The 25322-nt window shown below is 42.4% G+C and overlaps 1 protein-coding gene across 4 annotated transcripts in view; it reads right to left on the reverse strand.

Moving 5' to 3' along the window:
- Positions 1 to 1270: 1270 nt before the first annotated feature.
- Positions 1271 to 25322, reverse strand: part of ANXA5 (annexin A5) — a 37773-nt gene continuing 13721 nt past the window's right edge. For 3 of the 4 annotated variants that reach the window (XM_017825174.1, XM_017825177.1, XM_017825176.1), the window contains exons 2-14: positions 23722 to 23802; positions 20366 to 20407; positions 13639 to 13723; positions 12520 to 12614; positions 12026 to 12139; positions 9833 to 9923; positions 8816 to 8895; positions 8352 to 8408; positions 6064 to 6157; positions 5637 to 5732; positions 5090 to 5148; positions 2884 to 3006; positions 1271 to 1801 (exon numbers count right to left, since the gene is read on the reverse strand). In XM_017825174.1, the coding sequence (XP_017680663.1) occupies positions 1739 to 1801; positions 2884 to 3006; positions 5090 to 5148; positions 5637 to 5732; positions 6064 to 6157; positions 8352 to 8408; positions 8816 to 8895; positions 9833 to 9923; positions 12026 to 12139; positions 12520 to 12614; positions 13639 to 13723; positions 20366 to 20407; positions 23722 to 23802 (1080 nt within the window). In that variant the 3' untranslated portion in view covers positions 1271 to 1738. Of the gene's footprint in view, positions 1802 to 2883; positions 3007 to 5089; positions 5149 to 5636; positions 5733 to 6063; positions 6158 to 8351; positions 8409 to 8815; positions 8896 to 9832; positions 9924 to 12025; positions 12140 to 12519; positions 12615 to 13638; positions 13724 to 20365; positions 20408 to 20510; positions 20616 to 23721; positions 23803 to 25322 lie in introns of those variants that run through there. The other variant, XM_017825175.1, reaches the window with a different exon arrangement.

A 25322-nucleotide genomic window follows, 5' to 3' on the forward strand; every position in this document is an offset into this window, starting at 1 on the left:
AAAAAACCCCAAACACACCAATGATTAACTATTGCCAAAGGAAGTAATTAATTCATTGGCAGCTGGAAGAGCTTCACCAAAATCTATAAGAGGAGTGATAACAAATCATGAAGATCAGATGCTACTTTCCTAAGAATTCCAAAGGACCTGAAAGAAGCTGTAAAATTAAATACAGTGTCTAATCTCTGAAGCAGTAGAAAGCAGTGCCTTAGCAAAGATTTCCGTGCATGATTTTGCCTTGGCAAATATTAAATCACCTTAAAAAATTACTAAAAAAAGTAACCTACAAACCCCCAAATCCATAAGTCTTAAATTTGGACAAAAAGAAGCAAGGTGGAGAAAGAATGAAAGTGAGAGTGCATGAGCAGGAAAGAGGGAGTGCATGTCTGTGACAGAATGGAAAACAAAGAAAGTTTGAGAGTGGATAAGGCCTTAGTTGACATATTTACTTCTAAAAAGAGCTTTCGTATTATACATTGAAAACCAAGTACTTCAGTAGCAGGAGATCATGACAGTACTAATTCAGAATTACAATACAGAAATTAAAACTTTACGTTTATTCAATAGGAAAGTTTTAAAAGCCTTAATAACCTATGAAGAATCAATTTGAACAGGACTATTAGAAAGTGCAGTTTCCACAGCTGATGTATGGGACTAACTGATAAGCTCAGTTTAGAACCAGGGTGTTCAGCCCTTATAAAGCATGAGACAGAAGCCTCTTTCTTCTCCTTCACACGTGTCAATTTAATTTTCAGCGCCAGTCACAGATGATGAACTAAAGCAGAGAATTTAAGGCAGCCCATGTGACAGGCCGGTGCTTCTCTGAGCCTGTGCTTTGCTCCCTGCTAACCTGATGAGAGTGGTGCTGCAGCCATCCTCTTGGCATCTAAGATCCCTGAAGGACTCATCACTATCTTCCCATCTCTTCTTCACTTGTTTCCATCCCAGAAATCTTTGGCTGGTCCTACAACGCAGCATCTGCTCTACTCTGGCACTGTGCAACAGCTTCCCTTCCTTCCCCCAGCTTCGGAGAAGAGAGAGACAAAGCAGCACAAAATGAGAATGCAATGCCCAGCAAGCACCAGTAATTTGGTTTCCCAGCTACACTGAACAGCAGCACCACCGTATACTAGGCTAGACAGGAAGATGAAGAGCTGCAAAACATCATATATGTCCTTAGAAGCCTGAAAAACAGTAGGAAATATTTACCAACAATTTGGAGCAGTGATATCATATGAAAGGGAAAATAGATTCAAAACCACATACAACCGTGATAAGAGGGGAAAAATTTATTGGTCCTTTAGATTTCCAATGATTGCTTGTATTATGTTCAGCAAACTCATTCAGACATTACATACAAAGGATATCTTTGCTTTGTTTGTCATGTTAGAACCTGCTTAACATTTGGTGGAAATGTATGCAAAAAAGGATAATCTTCAAACAATTAGTGCAATACATGATTACTTTTTCCTATTACAGCAAAAACACTTGCAAAGAACTTGGTCCTCAGCATCCATCTTCCATGAAGATGGCTCTCATATCACCAAAGGCACTTGAAACTCCTGTAAGTTGGGATGTGGGGAAGAAGGGATCACTTGGCTAACAATATGCTCATTCCTAATAAGTGCAATGCCAGTATAAATTCAAGCAGCCACAAAGCATTAAGGTATAAAAACTTAGGTAGACATGCCAACTATGGGGTGCAAAGCTGGAGTACAAGAGATCCTGGGTGTCCCCGTTACTCATCATCGCCACCACAGAGCAGCAGCAGGGCTTTCCTGTAGTCCCCAGACGTGTCTTTCTGTGAACACACAGAGCAGTCACTGTGAGTCACCAACACACACACCAGCCAAGGAGGGCCCTAGCACAGCACACCCACAGGAAATCCACAGGGATGACTCTCCACTCAGGAATGACACGAGAAAATCCTCTGCCTCTCGTACATTTACACGGACAGACTTTCAGAAACATAAAAACCTCCAAAAGCTTTACTGTGACTGAGCTGCCCAGGGTTTATTCAAATGCATTTATCTGCAGGGAGGAAGTCCAAAGCAGAAGCCTCAAAGCAGCACCAAAAGCAACACATTTGATGAGCAAAGTGCACCTGCCACGGCTTAGAAAGGCCCCAGCCCTGCTCCCGGCAATCAGGGGGAAGCTCTGATACAAAATCCACAGGACAGCTGTGTGGGCAGGACTGGCAGTGTCAAAAGCAACTCCACCCAGCCTAATCAAGGGAGCATAATGTCAGGAATGATAACAGAAAATTGTAAAAAGTAGCACTTAAAAATAAAACAAGAAGAAAATCCTAGGGAAAAAAAGCATTTTGGCTTCAACTGTGCAGCAACAGCTGGCTCTGGATTCCTCGCTGGCTCTTTCCTTTCCTGCTCCTTTCCATCATTCAAAGGAGATTATGATTCAGACTGGTTCCACAGTGAAATGCTTTCCACTTGGAAATGGTGTCAAAGGTTCCACACCACAACCCAAGATTTTAACTTCAACCTCACAATAATTCAGACTCCCAGCCCCAGTGTCATTTCTCTGAAGCCAGCATCCTCTCTGAAGCACTGACTACAAGGCACCCACGCAAGAAGAAGGAAGTGAAGCAGCAGCTAAAAAGGGTGTATGAATAATTGTCATTTCAGAAACCCACAGCATCTGTCCTAGTGAACACTGGAAGGAAACCTTTAGCTTCCCGTAGGAAGTGTCCCCTGCTTAAACAATGCAATGTGGTGCTTGCCAAAAGTGCAGACCCACCACATCACTCTGAGTTCAATGTTTCATTCCAGCTCTACTCACATCCACCTCCTCCCAAGAAAACACACTGTGACAACAATGCCACCTCAATCACCCCTGTGTTCCCTGACAACAGAACAATCATTTTACCTGAATCATTTGATACAAGGATTTTGCAAAGTTCTTCCTGAATTCCCGCCTAATATCCAACAGATCGATTTCACTCCTGGAAACCATGACTCTGATCAGGGTGTCATCATCAGTGCCAGCCCCCTGCAGAGAAGAGATTCAAGAAGATTCAAATATGAGTTTGCTCTGGGCAGCTGCAACAAAACAACAATTACAAACAACCAGAGTACAACAAGAAAGCAACAAGTGGCATCTCAAATCAAGTCCGTATTACATCCCAGCTCCAAAACAGAGAATACTGGGACAGTATCACAAGACATTCACACTGCAATGTGGAGAACAGAGGACTGACCCTGCAGGGTGCTCTAATCCCTGCAATTCTGTCAAGTGCCATGTATTCAGACCTCTCATTTCATGTTTCATTTCACAGGCTTCAACTGTGAATGCCCAGATACATGCCAAATAACCCAGTCCCAAGGTTACACAGCAGGAGAACTGATCACCACAATCAGCATCACATATAAATCAGCCTTCCAATGTACCCTGAGACTGCAGAACCACAGTCAGTTCTGCAATGGGGCACAGAAATCCTAACAGTGACTAATACAAAACATGTAGCATCGTACAGCAAGACACAGCAGAGCAACTTGTTCCATGGACCATTCAGCTGTTTATTATGAAGGCAAACTTTATAAACCTTTTCCAACCACACAAACATGCTCCACTCTTTTATTCATCTCGATTACTTCAAGCATTTCAAGTTCCTGTGCTGGCAGTCTGGGCAGACTAAATCCTGCCCCCTGTGCTCAGACAAGGCAGACTCCACACAAGCTGAAGCGATACAAATGTCCGTGTGCTGACCTGCTCATGCACCTCAGGGAAGGACCTGGCAGAGCCCCCACGATCATCTTCAGGGTCACTCAATCCTTGGACTGGGTGCAATATTCTTGGATTACACCTAAAAATGCCCTAAGGCTGCTCAGAAGTTATGCCATGAGTCCAGTGGTTTCTGAGTAGGATTTGACATTAGAATCCCGTAAAAGCCGAGCTCTGCCCCACCTAATCATGAAAGCAAACTCTGCTCAGTGTTGAACTTTGTCATGCCAAACCGATAAATTAGAAGTGCAAACTCCTCTGCCAAAGTAATAATTGATGAAGAGCTTTCTTATCTGAAGTGCTTAATGATTTTTATTCATTTTAAAAAAATTAATTGGGGATCTCATCAGCAGACGTTCATCAGGCTCCTCATAATAAAAGTGTACAAGAATCTAAACCCTCCAGGAAAATCGCATTCTTTAAAAAATAAAAATTAATAAATAAGAAAAAAGCAATTCTCCTCATACAGCTCAGCATACTAGTATAATAGTTTGTATTTTTCACCTGAACCCTATTTTACATTGGTATCTATAAAAGCAGTAAAGCAACTTTTAAAAATTAAGCCATCATTTTGTGTCTTATCACTAATTCTCATGCTGACACCTCATCAACACAACCATCTGGTGACAAACATACCTCAAGGCTTTCCAGCAAGGGTAAGGGAGGAATTCCTCAGGGGAGCTGGGAACTTGCCTGAAAACAACAGACTACCTACCTTAGCTTTAATTAGTATTATCCACTGGGAGTTAAAAATACAGTTTTCCCTGCTTATCTCTTCCCATCCAAGAGAAGGCCAAGCCAACAGAAACACAGATGTGTTGCTAATGTGATTCCCCTGCATAAACTCTTGTAGCTGTTTAAGCCTCTTTCCTTTTCCCTGATGAGTTTTTTTGCCTTCTCAAAACAGGATGGGTAGTAACTAAAACATGTTTCAAAGCTAACTCTGCCTTCAGTCTGTAACTACCTCCAAAACAAAGAGCACTCATTTGCACAGTTTACAGTTTGGGTTTTGGTCGTCTTTACTTCCTCAGTACATCCACCACCTGAAGACATTGCAGACTTTATTCAGCTGAAAGTGCCCAGTGATGTCACCAGATATTTTCTAACGTAACAGCATCAAGTAAAGAAACAGCTGATGAGACCATAAATGATTTACAGTCTGACATACCTATGAAGAATTCAAAGTAAACCTTATGAATTGTTTGTATCATCTCTCAGATCTGCATGCCCTGAACCATTTGCAGATACTTAGTTGCCAACAGCATCCAGTTGGCACTTACAGTGAAAGAAGCTAAGGACAAGCAAAAGGGAGAGGAATTGTAGCTGGAGGAGATGGAAAACATGTACATACCTTCATGGAGTAATACAGAGTCTCAGCAAAATAGGCAGGCACACTTCGGATGCATTTCACTGAGAAAAAGGCAAATGATTGAATTACTGACTGTTATTCAATACAGGACAACCCTCCACTGCCAAGGCAAGGTGTGTGTTACTGGGTCATTCTCTGCAGTGTGGACAATTAAGTGTCCAGTTGTCACCTGCTCTGTTCCTCTGTTACAGCTCTTTGGGTTCTGGGAGTTAGAATATACCATTTATTTCTAATGAAAAAGACACTTTCCTAGTCAAATTCTACTCCCTGATACAAATTACCACCACACTGTCCTAGATGAGCTGCCAGGAACCCTAAATTTTTGTCTCACATGCAGTTCACCACCTCCCCTTCAGCCTCTGATAAAGGAGGAATAAAAGGCCTATTCTCTAGATACCAAAATAGACCCCAGGTGATTAACTTCCAAAAGGAACCATGTTTTCATGCCACTTCCTGTAACAACTACCATTTAAAGAGGCCTGGCAGTAGGCAAAGAAGGCCAGTTCTAAATCTATTAAGACTTAATTACCAACTGCCAAAAGCAGCTTCTCCAAGTCACCAGAGGTTTCCCGGTCAATGGTCTCTTCAATTTGGAAGCCAGAAATAGTCATGTACTTGTCAAACACTGCAAAACACAAAGTGTCCTCAGTCAGGTGCATGGCCAGCATTCCTCCCTGTCCCTCCCCAGTGCAGGATAATGCCATCTAGGGGTCATTATCCATCCACTCATTCTTCTCTCTGTCCCAGTTTCCTCCCAGATGGTTAGCACACAACACATCCCTGCACCTTTATTTCCAATGGCCTAAACATCCCAGTCAAACAGACTTATGAATGGATAAGGAGCAGGGGAAAAAAAAAGTATTGTCTCTTTATTAACAGCTAATAGAACTATGCACTTATACGTGAGCTGGCTTTCAGGCAGAATTTTCCAGGCACACAGGAACCACACCACCTACCCCTCCTGAGGTGGGAAATGCTGCGGGTTCCCAAGATGGTGATGAACTTTTCTTCATCTGTTCCCCATTTCAGCTCCCCAGCTCTAAACAAGACCTGTTGGGAATTCAAGAGATCAAAACAACAGCATCTGTCATGTGTCCACACACCCTGTGGAAAAGCTCCATTTGTCTCACTCTAAGGAGCATTAAACTTACTAATAAGCTATAGCTGGAGGGGAAAAAAACAGAATAAAATTGCCAAGCACTGAACTCGTCTTAGAAATAAAAGAAATAATCTGGAATTGACTGTGAAAGCATTTACATGAGTAATGCTGCTTAAGGCCCTCAAACTGACTGCACAAAGCCCTGAAGTTTTCTGGAACTGGCATAATACAGCAGATAAAATCTATTCCCAATACTGCTTTTTCTGCCCTTTTTTTTCCTTCCCTTTTTAAATCAGACTAGGAAAACTTTGTCACACATGGACTCTTCAATGGCAGATCCAGGCTAACTTGGCCCAGGAGGAAGTTTTCCAGCATGGAGGGGAAGATTGATTCAGAAACAGATTCTTAGTCATATGAAGCCAGACTTTTATCATTTAATTATTTTAGCACATTCATTGCTCTGCAGGCAAGTAATTCTTGATGTAAAGACCAACCCTATTCAAACCACATTTGTGACTCTCCATGCTCTTTTTAATACCAATTGTACAGAGTAAAATAGGCTTGGAGGGGAAAAAGCTATTAAAGCCCTCACTGTAAGGATATTTAATTCAAAAAATATATGCTAAGTTCTCTAAATGAATACCAGCACTCTCCATCCAGTAGCAAATGAGCAGTCCCAGCACAGCATTTAGAAATTCCAGGAAAACATTTCTTTAGAGATACTACAAGTTGTAAATGACATTTTATGTGAACTTTAAGTTTTTACCTGTCTTGCCACTGGGCAATACCCAAAGGGTACTTCAACTGCATAACTTTAAAGAAGTGATATTCACAAAATCTTTTCCAAAAAGTTAAACTTTCTCCTTCAGGCATTCTCAGAAAAGTCCCCCAACTGCTTTGAATTAATATTTATTAATCACAGACTCAAAAAATTAAAAATCACTGCTGAGCAAAAATTTTGCCTTCTAATGTATCAATGCTTTCCAGAATATCATGTGACTCAAGAAAAACACTGAAAAGTCAAAAACAGTCTAACATTTGCACAGTCATGCACCTCAATTCTGACCATCTGTACCTGGCAACAGTAATTATAAAATTACTGAACCTGTTCCAGCTCTGTTGGATAGTGAATGTAAAGTCCATTGACTCAAGGTCTCAGCTCAAGCCAAATGTACACAGCAAACCACAGAGACCATTTAGAAACCCAGGACTCTTTCAACATTTAGGGGTGGTGCTCCCTAAATTTAGATGCTCATTTCAACTCAATTAAAGAGGCCAAAAGGAATCTGCCTCCCAAGACTGACACTTTCACGAAGCAGTCTAGTTCATGATTCAAACACTTGCCCCACTAATTTTCAAGCTGCAATTTCCACAGGAAATTAATAGCAGGAGAACAATGCTTTCTGAATTTAAGTAACAAAGGACAGGCCTGTGCCAGTAAAATAGATTTTGCCAGTCTGTCTCCCCATCTTGCTGGGCTATTAGGGGAATGCTTTATTGATCTAATATTCTGCTTTTACTCCTTGTCACCTTGAACAACCTGTGTATTTTCTTCCACTTCAACAGTCAATCTATGAGGGCAAAACGTCCACCCCAGAAATAACTGAGAAGAAATGTGTATTAAGAGAGTTGTAACCAAATGGGTGAAATATTGACCATCACTACAACTAACAATAAACCAAGTGGCACCCAGCAAGAGACTGCACCAAGGACACCAATTAGCTGCTGGTGTTCCTTTTCATCCAGAGCACGGGTTTGGAGAGCAGTCACAGACAGTGGATTAAATTCAGAGAGCAGCTCAAGTCAGATATTAAGGAATGAGCTGTTTATGGCTCTGAGTTTTCCAGCAGCGGGTCCCTCGGCATCACAAAACCTCAGCAATTATAACTCTCCCTTTCCAGTGACCTAATCACTGTTTCATTCAGGCATCTCTTTAAATAGTAAGCAGAACAAGATGTGCCAAAAATTTTGATCCCATTGTTTCAGATTTTCACACTTCTTTTATCCAGAACTTATAAAAGCACAGGAAAACATATTAACACACACAGAGAATCTTAATTTCTCTCTCACATTTGAATTCTAGCTGTATACCCTCTTTGCAAGATAACCTGTAGAAATGCCCCAAAACCAAAGTCATTCACCCACCTGAGCATCCTGCTCAACAAGACTCTCATCAACTCCAACATCAGGATCTCTGTTCGCCTGAAGAGAATTTTTAAAAGGTGTTAAATTGAGGAATTGAAAGTTAAGTCAGAAGCACACTTACCTGTTATATTCAGACTGTAAGAGTTACTGTGAGAAGTCAACCCCTAATCCAAAATCACCTTATTTCTCCCTTCTGCTTGCACAAGTCTGTAGGAAATAAATGTTCTCTTCCCATTTTGCCTTCAAAACCCCACGTGGCAGCATCTGCTACACCCGTGGGCAACAGTTCAGTTCTGTGGTATGGAAATGACTCATAACAGAGCTCAAGACTGACCCTGCGAGTCAGAGGAAGTGACTCAGCTCCAACCCTGCCTATCACCAGGCCTATCTAGAACCCAGCTTAGAAAGCACAAAGTGACACGTGTCCACAGAAGTGACAGTCACACACACAGCAAGACACTGACCTGCAGCAGGACCACCAGCATCCTCTGGAAATGGCCTGATGTTTCTCCTGTGATCTTGTCCTCCAGGTTGGCCTCATACTCTGCAAAAGAGCAATACCCATTCACCACCCCACAGGCTTCCTTGCTGTTTTGAGGAGAAAGCAAGGAAAAGCAAAAATTTCATCTGACACTCACAGCTTGTAGAATCATCTATCAGAAACATCTTTAACAGCCAGGACATATTCTGCTTCCACCTACAACCTTACTGTATCAGAGGTGAAAACAGAGCACCTCACCCCTAGTATCAGGAGCAGATTACTCAAAATATTTTAAAGGTGACATGCATAGATTCAGCTCTTGAGGATACAGATTTATATTCAGGTCAATATATGGCAGTCTCAACTGTACAAAAACCATGAGCCCAGACAAGTCTAGTACTAATAAGTTTTGCCCTCAGAGATTCTGAGTTTGGGCTCAAAATTTGTTAAGCCATGAGAATTTCTTTTGTGTGGCAGGAATCTGCATAAAGGTAAAAGAAATACGTTGAATTAAACACTGCCTTAAAAAAAACAACCCCACAAACACAGGGTAAAAGCACTCCCGTGGGCAGCTAAATAGTTGCACCTGCTTTTGCACAAATGCATTTGAATAGAACACTGAGAAAAAGGCAAAAAATCACTTCTGGTTTTTTTGTATAATCCCACTTTTCTGGTTTCCAATTACTAAAAATCACCTTTCAGTCAAAAGGATGAATATAATGGGTTGAAGAAATGCATTTTGAAAGAATTCTAACTATAAAGCACAAAACACCATAACCTGTGCTCATAGCCCTGAAATAAAAACTATTTTAGTTTTACAATTTAATTTCTTTTAGTTTTCTCCTTAGTTTCTTTCAATATGAAGTTCTGCAACACAGCAGGAAGAATTCCCTCTTATTGAACACATCCATCTGTTCACAGATAGAACTTATGTGAAAGATGAGCTACAATCATATTAGGAGGACTGAAGGGAGACCCTTTATTTTATACAGAAAATTACCTTGCAGATAAACCTGTTTAATCTGCTGCACTTCTGCGGGTGTTCTGGAGGCAAGAATTTCAGTCAACACTTTCTCATTGGTTCCTGCTCCCTGCAGGGGTGCAAGTATCAATAAGTTGATGGAATAGCAAAAGGGAAACACAAGTTTCCTTTGGCAATCAAAAGCAAGCATCAGTTCATGCACTTGGACCAAATAAAGAAAAAATATTTTCTTCTTTCTGGTGTATTGTGGAGGTTTTGAAAAGAATTTCTTCCAGTTGTGGCTTGACTGTTTTCGACGCCAACCCAACAATTAGCAAAGGCTCCCTGCTGCAGACTCAGATGGGCCCTTCCATGTTCAAGCACGGCCTCAGTTCTTTGCTGCCACAGTCAATGAGATCCAGAGAAGTGAGTGAAGAGAGTTAAGTTTCCATCTCGGCTCTAGTTCCTGTGCTGTCTGTCATCAGACATCTGTCATCAGGCAGTACAGATACACACAGAGCCACCCAGCAATGATCCCCACCCTTCTGTGAACTGTGCTGTTAAACAAACCCTCTCTTCCACTGTGAACACACTGAATTGGTAATCCAGATAGTTTAGGCTGCTGCACTCTAATTACAGCAGACACAACAGACACTCTCACTTTTACAAGGATAAAATCCACAAAAGCCAAGCCAATATCTTGTTCCAACAAGTCTGACTCTACTTTGTATGAATAAGCCATTGCTCTTTTGCTTACAAAGGAGTCATTTCACAAAAGCAACACTGAAATGCAATACCTGGCATTTTTTTGCTTCAGTGCATTATTTACAACCTTTCCTGTAAGAAAAGCATCAAATACTAACTGCATGCAAAGATATGTAACTGCACACAAAGCCATCCAAAATACAAGCCTGCCAGGTTACATGGAATCATTTCCAAAACACAGACTGTTTCAAGAATGTGCCTACTCACCAGGTGAGGCAGGCACAGTTACATCAGCTGTAATCTAAGGAGCAGCAGTGAAAATTGATGGTTCAACCTTCAGCACAGAGTTAATGCTCACAGTTATCCTGTACAAAAGTCCTCTATCACATCTCCTTTTCTGTTATCCCCCCTTTGCTGAACTGCAGCCAGTATTGACATCCTTTCCTGGGCAGGCACATTCTCTGAAATCGTGTGATCCTGTGTTTAATATCTTTTTTTTTGTAAGTGACAAGAACAAAACCACTCTTGTTCCACTATCTCTATTCTCCCTCCTACGCCCATCTGTTCTGTCATTTCCCTCTCAGTCTGTGACTCCTAAATCAATAAGAGGAACTTGGAAATACAATTTTTTTTCTTTTAATCGACAAGGCCCTTATCGGTTTCTTTGTCAGGTGTCATCCCCCCTTCCCCCAATGCACATAAAGACATCACAGAAATGTCCAGGACTGAAGTTTCTGTTGTCTGAGCTACTATTTGCTGGGTCACAGGTTCATGAGCACTTGCTTGCACAGTTGACTAAAGCCTACATATTAACCAGCTGGGCATCAAGGATCTTTGGAGTTTACGTGGAAGTGTCATTCAACAAAGCACTACCTTACACTAATCAAGTTCAACGGCCTCTACTTAGATTAATTCTGTGAATAATTCATGGACATGCAATTCCTGAAATTCCACAGGCTGATATCATACAGGGGAAAAGAAAAAGAAAAAGCACATGGAAGAAAATTACATCCATATTGTAAATTGTTTGTTTACCTGGTCTGCACAGAAAGGCACTAAAGGCATTCAGTCAAAGAGAAGTGTTAGAAGGGTAATCCTGACAGGGCTATCAACACTTCCCTCTCTATTACTGAAGGCAGCTTTTAAAGCACATTCAATACTACAGATAATAACTGCTCACAATTTTGGTGGACAACAATTTACACAAGTACACTGGCCCATCAATTTTGGAGTTGTGCTGCAATCCACCAGGGCAAAACACTCTCTAGCTCTAAACTACCTCTGAGTTATTAGGATGAAAAAGAAACCAGGCCAACTGATTGCATTAGCAGGTGTTAGCATAACTTTCCTATTTTTTTTTAAAAAGCTACTTCTATTAGTGTTCCCCTTAGCAGCCAGAAGTTCCTTCCAAAAAAAACCCCACAAACAAACAAACAAAAAAAATAACACCAACCCCCCCCCAAAAAAAAAAAAACCAGAAGAGCAACAAGCATTTCATGTAACATTAACTCCCCTCCCTCCTCTTACCTTGATGGCATGCTTCAGTGCATGAGCATCAAAAATATATGCTGGTCTCATCAAAGACACCATCAACGTTTCAAATTTGCCAGTAAGTTCCTTTTTCAGGTCATCTACGAGATCCTAGATCAGAGCAAACAGTGCTGTAATGAACAAGGACTAACCCATTTTAAATGGGTGCACGTGAGTCTGCAAGCTAAGAGACTCTGGAGACACAGCAAAAAAAGCACAAGGGACACATTTTTGTTTTAATTGGTACCTCAACTGAAACAAAGAAAGCAGAAGAAAAGGATACATGGGCATAGGGGAAATCCAAAACACATTGTGATTCTTTTAAGGATATGGCAGGGTGGAGAAGAGGGGGAGACAGAAGCAAAACTATATTTGCTTTCAAGGAATGTTTTACAGTGTTACACATTCACGTGATGAATGTGCCTCACAGTTTTAAGTAATCATCTTAAGCCACAACCAGCTCATTTCCAGACGTATTTTCTTCATCTTACCCTGCCAAACAAGGTTTTAAAGGCAGATGCAATTTCTTGTCGCTGAGCATTGTTTCTGCTGGTCAGGATCTTCAGCACAGTTTCTTCATCAGTCCCTGAAGTTAAAAAGCACAAAGAGTTAAAACACACTCTAAAAAACAAACAGCAGTGGCACAAACTCGAAAGGCAACGGAAGACGCTGTGAAAGCAACAGCCTACTGACAAACAGCAGAAGCATTTAAATAACAAATGTCACCATAACCCAAGCTGAGCCACCAGGTTGGGTGTTCTGCTGTTGCAAAAATATGACAGCAGGACCTATGTGTTGTTTGTTCTCCATCAGTCTCTGTGTCAGACTGTGCTCCAGGCACTAACAGCAACATTTAGTCACAGTCTGTATTCCACACAGAAGCTTTGGGCTCACCAACAATCTGCCAGCTCCCAGCAAAACCCAGTCCAGTAACCCCAAACAGCCCAGAGTACAGAAGTGTGGAGCTATTACCCATTTTATATACAATAGCTTGCAAGGTAGTCCTCACTTTTGCCTGTAGGCTGAGGTGTATCACATGTATCTTCTTCCCTTCCTTCACTTCCTTCCAGACGTGGCTCCAAAGAAAGCAGCAAATCAGGATTTGTTCTCACAGGGGAGTTTGGGGCCAGAAAGCTACAGTGTGAGTTTACAGACCAGTGGTTAGTCTGCATTCCTGCTGTGTGCTTGTATTCTTTTTCCTGGGATCTGTAATGTGCTCACACACTTCCAGACCCAGGAGGCTGTTGCAGATTTTCCAAGCAGTTTCTACCATACTGCCATAATTCTCCACAGCTGTTGCCTGTAAATCCACAGTCGAGCTACTGTGCTGTAAAACTCTGAGCTGAAAAGCCTATGGAGTATCCATTTTTTAATGGGGAATGTGCAAACCACCTTTTCCCCCGTCATTCTAAGCTAAAAATAAACATCCTTGAGAGCAGCACAGTCAAAACCAGGACACGCCCAGACCAGTGCACTCCTGGGGTTGTCATTCCATGGCATGTAGACACAGGCCTTACTCTCATTTACTAAGATCAAAAAATGAGTTCAGAAAGGATGTTTTTGGAGGAGAAAGAGCCCTTTCCTTTTTGTAAAATACAAATTATCCTTACCCATTCCCTTCATGGCCTTACGAAGAGCTTCTGCATCAGCTCTGGCATCAAAAGGAGAGAAGGCTGTCACGGTGCCTCTCGTGTTCTAGAGGGGGAAAAAGGGGTCAAGGGGAGAGAGAAAAAGCCATGAAATAAAATATCACATCTTGCAGTTCTCCATACATGAGCTCAGACCAAATTTGAATCCACAGTCCAAAGCTGATAGCACTTTTGTTGCAATTATCTGGCCAAATTGCAGCCTGTGGGTATTTAAACACAGCTCCCTCAAAAGGTCCTACTACAATTTTGCTCAGAGGTACTCCAGTTAAATTTGGGTATATTTACATGACAACAGTTTGCAGAATTGGTATTTACAACACTGGAAACTGCGTGCAGGAAAATTACTAACAAGTTATCATTTGCTAAAGTAGCTTGAAAAATTAGTTGCACAAATCACATACACTAGGAAAGCTGCACAAAGATCCAAGACAAGTTTGGAAACAAGAACTTCCTGTCCATAAGAAAAACCTACTGGAACTTTCAAGCAGCATCACACTGATTTTTTCTACCACCTTGCAAATGAGACCCACTGAACTCTGCAGTGGCTTTCAATTTTTCATCATGTTACTTTTGACACAAGCAACTTCTTATACAAGTGACTCAGCCACATTAGTTTACAGCTAAAGAGAAATAACAGTTCAAACATAAGGATCAGCTTGTCCAAACAAAAATAATTCCACTTGGTTTCCATGGAACATGGCTCCTCAGGGATTTTCTCTTTGGATTAAGCACAAAAGGATACTCATCACCCTTATGGAAAAGTTCTGCCTTTACTTAAATATGATAGTTCAGGAACCTATATACCATATATATGTATATAGCACAGTAGTTAATTTATAAACTACATAGAGTCAAGCAGTGGTCAAAAGGGCTGGGGGAACAGGAAGGTTTTTCCAACAGCTGAAGAAGGGAAATCTCCTGTAAGCATTGCTGTCCAAATGTAACAATCAGTACAGGCAGGGCACTTTTCCACTCTCTAGAAAGAGCATGAAAAGAAGTGCCAAGACACCTCCTGAGCCTGGCACCAGATCACTCCACAGGCAGCAGAGCCATGTGGCCTCTGGGCTACAGCCCTTCCTGAAGTCAGCAATTTCAGGCACTCCCTGCCCTGCTCTCCAGTCAATGTACTCAGACAGGTCAGACAGAGGAGCAGAGAGAACAGAGCAGGGAGAACGAACCAGAAACTGTCCCGAGGTGCTCCTGCCTCTCAGACCACCTCTGTGTCACTGCCAGCAGACTCCCCACCCCTCCCACTGCAGCAGAGTAATGAGTTACCTTTATTTCTGATGTATTTTGGCAGATCAGAACACAAAGTATCACAGTGTTTAACAGCAACAAGCTTCTTTTTGGTAGATGCTTTCCAATACCCAGTTTAACTCAGGGTGCAGCAATCCCACTGAAACATTCTGCTTTTCCCATTACAAGCAAGTTTTTAGGCAGCACTTCGAATTTAGGCAGAGCAATATGTATTAATTGTCATCTTCCTAGCTAATTCCAAAGGTTACTGTGAAAAAAATCTCAAGGATTTGGGATGCAGTTTTATAAATTGAATTTAATTTGGTAAATCAGCTAAAGACTCTCCCTCCTCCTCCTTTATTACCACACCAGCCAGCATGGGGTTATTTACGAGTGGATTTCCCACTGTTTTGTTTCATATCATCTTTACATAACTAATATTACAGAACTACCACGATTCTCCTTTGGAAATCACCAATGTCAACAAGCCTCAGAGGATGGAGTTATTGATCCTTAACTTAAAGTTTTCCTTTGCTTATCTTGTTCCAAGCAAGTGGAATTCCTCTTCACAATTCCTAAGTCTTGTGCTAACGGCCCAACATTCCTCTGTGGTCATTGTAGACAATGTATGTGTGAACACTAAATGCTACATTAAATCTACCTCTGCACTACTATTCCCAATCCTTCATAACTCTCTTTTCAAAAGCACTGCATGGAAAGCCTCAACACACACCAAGCTTGATAAATAGCTCCTGAAAATCTTCTGGTGCAGCTGAAGTCTGGGAGACTTTCCTTGGTGCCTGAGCACTGTTTGCGTTCCGGGCATTCCCTTCTGATGAACAGCACTCGGCTGATTTTTCCCTACCTGCCACAATCACCCTCACAATCAGAACCTGAGCCACACCCCTCTTGCAAGCCAGAAGTAGTGCTGCAGCTCTGCCATCCAGCATAACAAAAATCCACATCACCTGGGTACCAGGAAGGAAGAGCCGTCTCCTCCTTCCCAAACGTGGCACTTTTGGGCCAGAGAAAGAGAGGGCAAGCACCTGTTCTACACCATCATCACTGACTGAACCACTGAAGGCAACTCACGGTCACAGCAAATCTGAAACAGGAGCTACAGACCAGACATTTATAGCAAAATAACAGATCCATACAAAAGAGTTTCTGACAAAAGCCAGACACTCATTTATCAAGACAACTCAGCCACAGTTTCAACACTAAGTAGAATATAAACTTTTCTTGAAGCAAACTGGCTCTTGCAGATGGATTGCAGCATCACAACTGCTATGCCACCTAACCCAATATGAAAAATGATGAAATGAAAGACATCTACTTAACATTTATTTACAAACTTCATATTTTATTCACCTCTAGAAAAATCTATCTGGTTTTAGTATATCTAAAAATGCTCCTTGCCACCTATGTAAATAGATACACAATAACACTACTGCCTTACAGGTCCCTTTTCCTTTGGTTACCAAGTCTGCCATCCAAAAGAACTCAAAGCACATCAATGAAATGCGGAAAACACAGTCTGATATAAATCCTTTTGTAATCTGGAGCCATCCTTTAATAAATCACAACGCCCTACACTGGGCAGTTAAATACAAAGAGAAACACAACACACAAGATCTCCACAGAAAGTGTATCACAAGATTGTAACACCCAAAACTGACCCACATTCTTTTCTGTCTACATTCCCTCATACACTGACTGTTGTTAAGGAATCATGTGTAGTGCAAGTGCAAATTGTGATTTCAAAGTAGAAATCACAGCAGCTTATATGTTCTCCAGACACCTCCCAATGAGATCAACAAAGCCCCTTGACAGACCAAATTAGCATGAAGAGCAAAGGCAGAGGGGGAAAAAAAGAAGGAAAAGAAGACTCCAAAGCAAGAGATGATCTTGCTTTAGAATTTATGCCTGTTCAAATGAGTATATTCACTTTCTCTAGTATTTTTGTTTAATTCTATTCTAGCAAAAGTTTGCAGAAGGAGAAGATACCTCGTCAGGTGACGAGGAACTGTTTCTAAGGAGCTCAGAGCTAGGTGAACTTCTCCCAAGAGACAACTTGATATGGCCACATAACCTGGCAACAGCATTATCTGCAAGATCAACAATAGCCACTTAACGAGGCTCCTTTTAATTTTTCTCACCAAGCACACAAAATATTTCCCACCCACAAGATTCCACATTTAGCCACTGTTCAATACAAAGCATTCATATCAGCAAACAAAGGCCATACTTGAACTGATTCAGACTTCTTCCTCTATCCTTGCTCTGTACCCATCACAGCAAGATCTTATCAGTTGGACTTCTCACAGATAAAGAGATATCTCCTTTCACAAGGCTGTTCTGCAGCAACAAAAGCAGCATCTCAAAAATTTGCTGCTGCAAAGCCCAGTGTTTAGTGCAGAGAATGTGTTATGAGAGTTTTGTGGGTTTTTTTTAAAGCAGCTATCTGTTTACAAGATAGCACAGGAAAACTGTGGAATGGCAAGAAAGGAAAGGGAGAATATTTACCAGCACACAGGTTGACAAAGAGAGAAGGTGTGCTATTTTCAGCAGACAGAAGAGCCCACAAGGTCACATGCTAGAAGAAATGGAAGCTTGTCCCAAGATCTCTTGCACAAGAAGAGCCACCTTGCAGATAAACACAACGCAGTGCTCACTGCTGAGCTGAAAGCCTTTGCGGCCATTGGAGACCACACAGAGATCCCAGTTCAATCTGTGCTTTAAAACTCACATCACAAAAGAAATATCCCATTATTTCATTATATTCTCACCCAAATTTCGAGGGCAGTACAATGCAAATTACATTGTGAGTGGATGGAAATGCACAGCTCTAAAGACATCTCTACAAAACACCTCTCTAAGTCCAGCAATGCTTCAGATTGCCCACTGAAACAGGAGGAGTAAGCTCTGGTCAGCAGACTATACTCACATCTGCCCCACTAAATTTAAACTCCTGAGAAAAAACGTAATTACACAACATCTGTGTTGAACTCTGAGTCAGTACACCATGGAGATACCACAGACAGGGAGGAGGGAAGCCAAAAACAAAAAAGGAAGGCAGGGGGTGGGAGAATGGGAGAAGAGCAAGCAGCAGCAGCAAGGTAGGAACCAACGGAGGGACATTTGCAAAACCACTCAAAGAACCTGTCCTCACAAATAACCTCAACAGAGCCAGAGAGTCGCTTAGGGCCCAGAGCTGAAAAAGTGTTTGTACTTTGGAATGTGAGACAATCCCCTGAAGCACTGCTGGAGCTGGCAATACTATTCCTGTGCTCCCAAGTCACACGTGCACATTGGCAGAACAGGAACTCCAGATTTAGCACAGAGAGGCCACACCTTCACCAGCAATGAGGGATCCTTTCCTGGCAGTTCACAAATGGCTACACAAAATACTCCCAAGTCCACAGTCAGGAAAAAAAAAATGGGAGTAGCAGACCAAAACAGATCAGCCCCCAGCATGCAAGCAGAAAATACGCTTGTTGCTCTTTTTCCAGATTTCTGAACTAGCAAACACAGGGTAGATTTCCCAGCTTTTCACTGAGCAGGAAGAGATGGTACCATGCTCATCTATACAGTAACAGAGCACTGCACATACAGATGTGAGAGAAAAGGCAGCTTGTTAGTGTTCCTTCAAAGAAAGCAGAAAAACATGGCCATGGAGAGACCAGTCTGTGCAGCACAGCACAGCATGCTGTAGTTTTCCTACAAAATGAATGACCCTTTTTGTTCTGGACATGGAACACACAAAGTTCCCCAGGTCTTCGGGAAAAAAAAAAACCAACAAAAATCTTCCCAGAACTGAGCAAGAACAAGGACTTCAGTGACCAAGACTCCAAATATAACTCACCTTCTTCAAAGATTTTATTCTTCAGTGATGCATCTGGACTAAATTCGACTTCACTACTCGGTGCTGTGCAGCCCTTTGTGAACTCTGAACCTTTAGTTGTGCACATAAAGGGCTTCTGCCAATTGACACTCAACATTTCATGATTAATGGGCATTTTCATTCTTGCCACTATTTCATGACGCAACAACATTTAGAAAGACACCTGCCATGAGGAGTAGAGTTTCCTCTTCACTTTGGTTTTTGTTTTTATAAAATTAGGCTAAAAAGCTTTAACACTCCCAGCCTTTCATGGCTGCCTAACTGCACAGGCAAAGAATACTACTGAAGTAAAAAACATCTCTGAACGTGGAAATTGGAGAACAAGGCCCACCTAGTACAAGACCTCAGGGTTCCAGTGACTTTAACCTACCATCATCCACCACAGCTGAAAACCCAGCCTCAGGTGTCACCTCAGGCAATAGAAAATTCTACAATGTGAAGACAAGACTAACTGGTTTGCACTACTGAAGAATGAAATATTCCTTTTAAAAAGATTCAGAGTTAAAGTTGGAGTGTCTGTCGAACGGACAAGAGTATTGCAAATGTTCATACTTTTACTAAAAAGAAGTTACTTTTAAGCCTATAAGCAATGCTACATATTCTGTAATAAAAGGCTTATTGTCCAAGTATATCCATCTGGTCAGATGTCCCGCCCTGCCATGGGTAGGGGTCCCTGTCTTCTTAAGAGGCATCCTACAGACCAGGACTGCTGTTTAAAGAAAGAAAAATCCCTGCTTTGTCCCTCAAAAAAAAAAAATCACCAAAACTAAACTTTAAGGATTTAGAAGAATACTATTTAAAGCTTTTTTTCTCTAGCAGTACCCTTTCTTTCTTCAGAACTATATCCAGAATATGAGTTAACATTCATGGGGGCATTAAAACACCACTAATCACTCCACTCATTAAGTGAAATTACTCTGACCTCTGTGAAAGCACTCATACACTTCAATTGCTTTCACTTCCTACAGCCCTCCCAAACCCGCAAACAAGCCATTAAACTCCTATTTTACTTTTCAGAGCGTATGCATTTGATGCAACTATGGAAACAAACACACTGGAGTCCGCATCATTTTCCATGCCTTCATCCAGGCTCAAACCACAGCAACGAAAGGAAAAAAATATCAAACGAAGAACTGCACGAGAGCTCCAAGGCTTCCGGAAAAATTAATGTTAGGTATGGGAAAACTGGGGACGGGAATACCGAGCCCCGAGCCTCCGCTAGGCGCTGCCACGGCAGTATTTTTTTCTCCTTCCTCTTTCAGTGGAAAGAGTCTCCACCCAGGCGCGCTATAAACACAGGGTACCGAAAACTTGGCCAAATTAGTGGAAACTGGCGGAAAAAAAAAAAAAAAAAAAAGTTGTGTCTGACGCGCGCCTCACATGATCCCCGGCCCCCGCCCGCCCGCGTCTGCCCAGCTTGGGGATGGAGCGGTTCAAGGGAGCCCAAAAATTCAATCCGTGAGGAGTAAAAGGAGACGGATAAGACGAGGATGTCCCGGGAGCGGCAGGGCAGGGGCCGCCTTAGCCCGGGGCTGCCGCCCTCCTCACCTTCGCCATCTCTGGGATCCTCCGGGTGGGGCCGATCCGAATCTGCAAAGAGAGATGCGACAGTGAGGGACAGGGAGCGACAGGGAGGGACAGCGAGGGGCAGTGGGCGCCCGCCCGCCTCGCCTCCTCCGCCGGCGCCCCTCACCTCCTGCCGCTGCTTGAGCCGCTCCGAGCCAGCGGGAGCACCGAGTGAAGGAGGAGGGAGCAGGACCCGCTCCAGCCCCGGCTCTTGCCTCACCCGGGGGCCGGGCCAGCCCCACCCGGGGCGGGAGCCGAGGCACGGCCGCCTCCCCGGGACCGCCTGGAGGCCGGGCAGCGGCACCCTGCACAGCCCCGGGGCTCGCTCCTCCATCCCTGCTACGCCATGGACGGGTGTAATTACTGCTGTGTTTCTTAGTCGTCATAAACGTTTTAACAGAAAAATTACAATGTGGATAGATAGGCTTCAGCAGGTCCTCGAGGCCCCTCCTGATGAAATGGATATAGAAATGAGTTCCCGTTCATCTGAAGGGGATCATATCCCGGCACTAAAGGGCAACTCTGAAAAGAAGACATTTAGTTAAAAAAGCAGGCATTTCATTAGCCGATCTGGGTTAGCCTCCAAGTAAGCCAGGTTAGCAAAACAAGCACAGCGCTGGAACAGAGTGTAAGGGCTGTAGCTCCAGACTGTCAGCATGGCGAGAGTTTGGGGTGATGACAAGGTTTACTTTACGTCTTCCAGCAGGACCATTTCACCAACCCAGGTACAGAGAAGATATCCAGTTTGCGAGAGCAAGGAGGATCAGTCTGCATGGCCACTGAATGAGCTGTTTCATCTAATGCTGCAGACCTGCTCCCTCAGCCATACAAGCACAATCCAGCTGCGTGTCAGATGAAAGGAGGAAAAGTAACTGCAACGCAAATGGAATTTACTGTCTGTGCCAAAATAAAGCACGAACATAATCCCACTGTGTCAGCATTTTAACATGTAACAGTCACTTCTGTCTTACAGTGAGTTGTGTCTACCTCAGAAAACACCGACAGAAATGCAGATCGTGGCATAAATTTAAATATTTTGTCCAGCATTTCTTGTTGTCCCAGAAGTGCACATTCAGTTCAGCAAAAACACAGGATCCACCCAGCTGGCTTCCTTTGCAGGACTGAGAATCAAATGGTTTGCTAAAATGTCCCAATTTATTTATTAAGGTCTGATTTGAATCTAATCCATTGAGGTAGCATTCCACACATGCTCAAAGGTGCACGAAGGGAATAGTGAGCTGCTCATAACATGCATGTGGAAATGCACCTATGGAATAGTGTAGAATAACAACATTAAAGAAAACATTAAGGATTATGCAGTGGTTTTAAAAAAGAGCAGTTGACATTGAAATGGGTTGCTTTTAGTTTAAGCACAATCTTGCTCAGACACACCCACCTCTTTCTGCAAAATTAAGTCTTTTTTTCCCCTTACACATTATATCCAGAGCCAGACACAGGCCACACTGAATCATATTCCAAGCTTTACCATCTAGAAAGGGCACACATAAGGAAATGCAGTGGGATCCAACTCTGCCCTGTTTAACACACTCCAAAATGCTGTCAACCAGAATGAGGCACATAAACACGGCGATAACAAGGCCTCCAGTGTCGCAGGTGTGAGCACAGCCAACGGAAGCCAAGCCTCCTCAGTGACTCAGATGCCAGATAAGGAAAAGTTATTGGGTAATGTGAAAATTTGAAAAAAGCTGTACCAGTATCGCGTGAACAATTAATAAGACTCTAGAAACTAATAAAGCTGTAGTCATTGCCACTTAGAAACAGGTAAATAGAATCTCTACTACAGTAAGTACGTTACTTTTCCTGATACAAATGTATTTATTAAACTTCACAAATGAAACAAACCCTTGCATAATTTGGAAAAAGGTGTCTATTTGTCTAATATTATTTAGCAGCTAGCATGTGACCACAGGGAATGTAACTGTACTGGCTCAGGAAGTACAGTTCCTGAGGCCTACCTCCCTCCCCTCCCTCTCCTTGCTGCAGCAAGCCCCTCCTGGATCCCAGCACTGCAATCCAAGCTTTGAACCCCTGGCTCCCTGTAATACCAAGTATAGTTTAAAGCAGGCACTGCAACACACAATTTCTGCTGTCCCAATGAAAATGCTGCAAGTGTGTCATGTGTATAATAGGACGTTAAGAGGTAAAGGGGAAAAGCTTGTTTTCTCACTGCCTCTTCTCATACCTTCTGATTTAGGATGGGTTCTTCTGGATTGTGGGATTTTTGCCTCCAATGCCTTCTTTAGTATCCTTTCTATTTTATAGCAACTCTCAAATTTAAGGAAATGGTCAAACATGCATTGAATTCCATTTTTCCCTTTAAACTTTGTGTTGGGGGTTGTGGATTTGTAATCAAATTAACACATGCCTTCTATTCCGCAGTAAGTGTCCCTGTGTACACTTTGCTTCCCATTTCCAGTGGTAGAAGTCTACCTTATTTCAATTCAAGGTATTTGAAATGGTTTTCCACTCTTCTACCTTTGACCATCTTACACACAGTAACTCACCATTTTAATCTCTGTGCACACTCTTAGCCAAGCATGAGGTAATGTTCAGTCGGTGGAAGATAACCTCGGGATTTCTAATCAGTGAAGGACAGAGGAAAGAGTCTTGGATGTGAGAACACAGAATATTTTCCTGCTCTGGAAGGGGTCTGAAACACGTGATCCAAGATGAATTGCAACAGTAGGAAAAGGTTCATCAGATCTTCTTGCCAACAGATGAAGTTAGGAGTAAAAATCTACTCCAGTCAATATAAAATGTTTGTTTAAGCAAGGAAATATTTGCATAACTTCATGAAGCAAGGAGGCCTGGGTGAGCAGGGGGAAATGCTGGAGTGAAATCATGGGAAAGATTTACCAGAGCATTTGGGAAGAGCAGAGGTTTGAAAAGAAAACAAATCTGATCATCACAGCATTTCAGCCTTTGCATCGATTTGAGCACAAAGGAAAGAGGCAGGAGTAGCTCATGAGCAAATCCAGAATGAACCTGAAGACAGGAACAAAACTAGAGGGAAATGCATTTTGCACTGCCTTCAGTGGAAACAATTCAAGTTCAGCTAAAACAGTTAGAGATGGTGAGTCATAAGCACCAGATGACATGATGCAAGTATTTAACCAGACAGCAGCTCTAGTGGTCAATAGTGTTCAGCCACAAGCCAAAAGTCAGCCTTCTAGATTTAGTATAATTCTTTTTCTTGGTTTTTTTTTTAAATGAAAATAAATTTTCACACAAGGAAAAAACCCCCAAAACATAGCAGTCTTTTCACCTTCCAAGCCCCTCCCTGCTCTTTGTATCTTCAAACACTACTAAAATCATACCAGGATGTACCAGTCTGCTTCCCAGGGCTGCTGCTGGCACAGTGCACTTCCAATTCTTCTGTGACACAGAGCTGCAAACACCTGGAATGAGAAATAGCAATAAAATACGAGAAACAAAGTGGCAGTGCCCTGATGATGTATTTTGCTCTGGCACACACACTGTAACTTTGCAAGTAGGGCCCTGTCAGTTCCCAATCCACTTCAAGGCAAACTTCTTGTCCATACAGAATGAAATTCTGGGGTTGGTCCCAAAGTTACACTTTCAAAGGGAAAGGAAATGCCGAATCCAGGCTGAACGGGCCTGGATTAAGGGAGCAGGAAGTGTTCAGCAACCAGAAAGCTGAAAAGCCAAAAATCCCAAACCTCAGGATATCCCGCACCTCTTGGCCTCGGTTCAAGAGGACAGAACGAGTGTGCACGTGCTGCCCAAAGCACCATGAGCTCAGCAAACCTTCTCACTGCTGTATGAAATTCAGATATGCAAGCAGGTCTAGGCATATTTATTTAAAGTAAACAAGCAAGTAAGTTTTCCCTGAGTGCTGATCATATTAGAGAGTCCAAAATTGCCATCACACAGCAGTTACCCGACGCAGTTGTTACAGGTGGATCTGCACAGATATATGAAATAATTAACTTGATCTGGGCTTTCTAATAAGAGGCTGGAAAATGTTTTCAAAGTCTGGTTGTAGCACTAAAACACATCTGTATGTTTTTCCAGAAACAACGTAAAAGTCTTAGGGGCTGAAAAGTTAGCACAAGAGCAGTCCATGTCAAAAGCATGCCCTCTTGCAGTTGCTGTCAGCAGCAGACTGCCAGATCATGGAAAGACCAATAACTTCAGGTTTTTTTAATAAATAGAGATGGATGGTTTGCTGTATCAAAACAGTCTTCCAGTGGGTGTGCTCATCTCCTGCCCAAATGCACCATACATCATGTTGCTATCAATACTATCTCAGAGCCATTATGTGACTCTACATCAGCTACTTTAAATGCATTACAGAAAAGAAAAAAAGAGCAAGGCCCATTTAAAGGCAACTTTGCTCTGCTGAAAAGGGAAAGGTCCTTCAATTTATCTGATAGAGCTGGAGCACAGGAATCGAGTTAGAGCACTTTTCACACGATATAGAAAGGCCAAGGCCTGTTGGTGTCCTACTTAAAATATTTTCTCTTAAAGGAAATCCTACTGCAAAATATTTTAAAAGCCTATTGTAGAGGCACTGAAGTGCAATAGGCTTACTGAGGGAGATTTTCAGGCTTGGGAAATTTCATGGAGCAGACAGTTTCCATATGGAATTATAACTGAAGATCAATCTGAAACGCTTTTCCACACTTTAATGTCTCTTTGGAATTGAAACAGTCAGAACTGCTTGATGAGCCACGAGTCAGAAGTAAAGGTGAAGGAGGGAAAAATAAAGCAATTTCAAGTTCATGTTTGATTAACACTGACAGAGGAGAAATGGCTTTTGTTCCACTCTGGTGCCAGTATATGGCAATTTCCCAGTGCCTCCTTTCCCTCTGCTCCTACTCAAGGAGAGCAAACAGTTCAGCACAAATGGAGAGCTTTGTGCTGCACTCCAGCACCTTGAGTGGAAGGTATGAGG

The sequence above is a fragment of the Lepidothrix coronata genome, unplaced genomic scaffold, assembly GCF_001604755.1.
Source record: "Lepidothrix coronata isolate B3197 unplaced genomic scaffold, Lepidothrix_coronata-1.0 Scaffold116, whole genome shotgun sequence".
Classification (NCBI taxonomy): domain Eukaryota; kingdom Metazoa; phylum Chordata; class Aves; order Passeriformes; family Pipridae; genus Lepidothrix; species Lepidothrix coronata.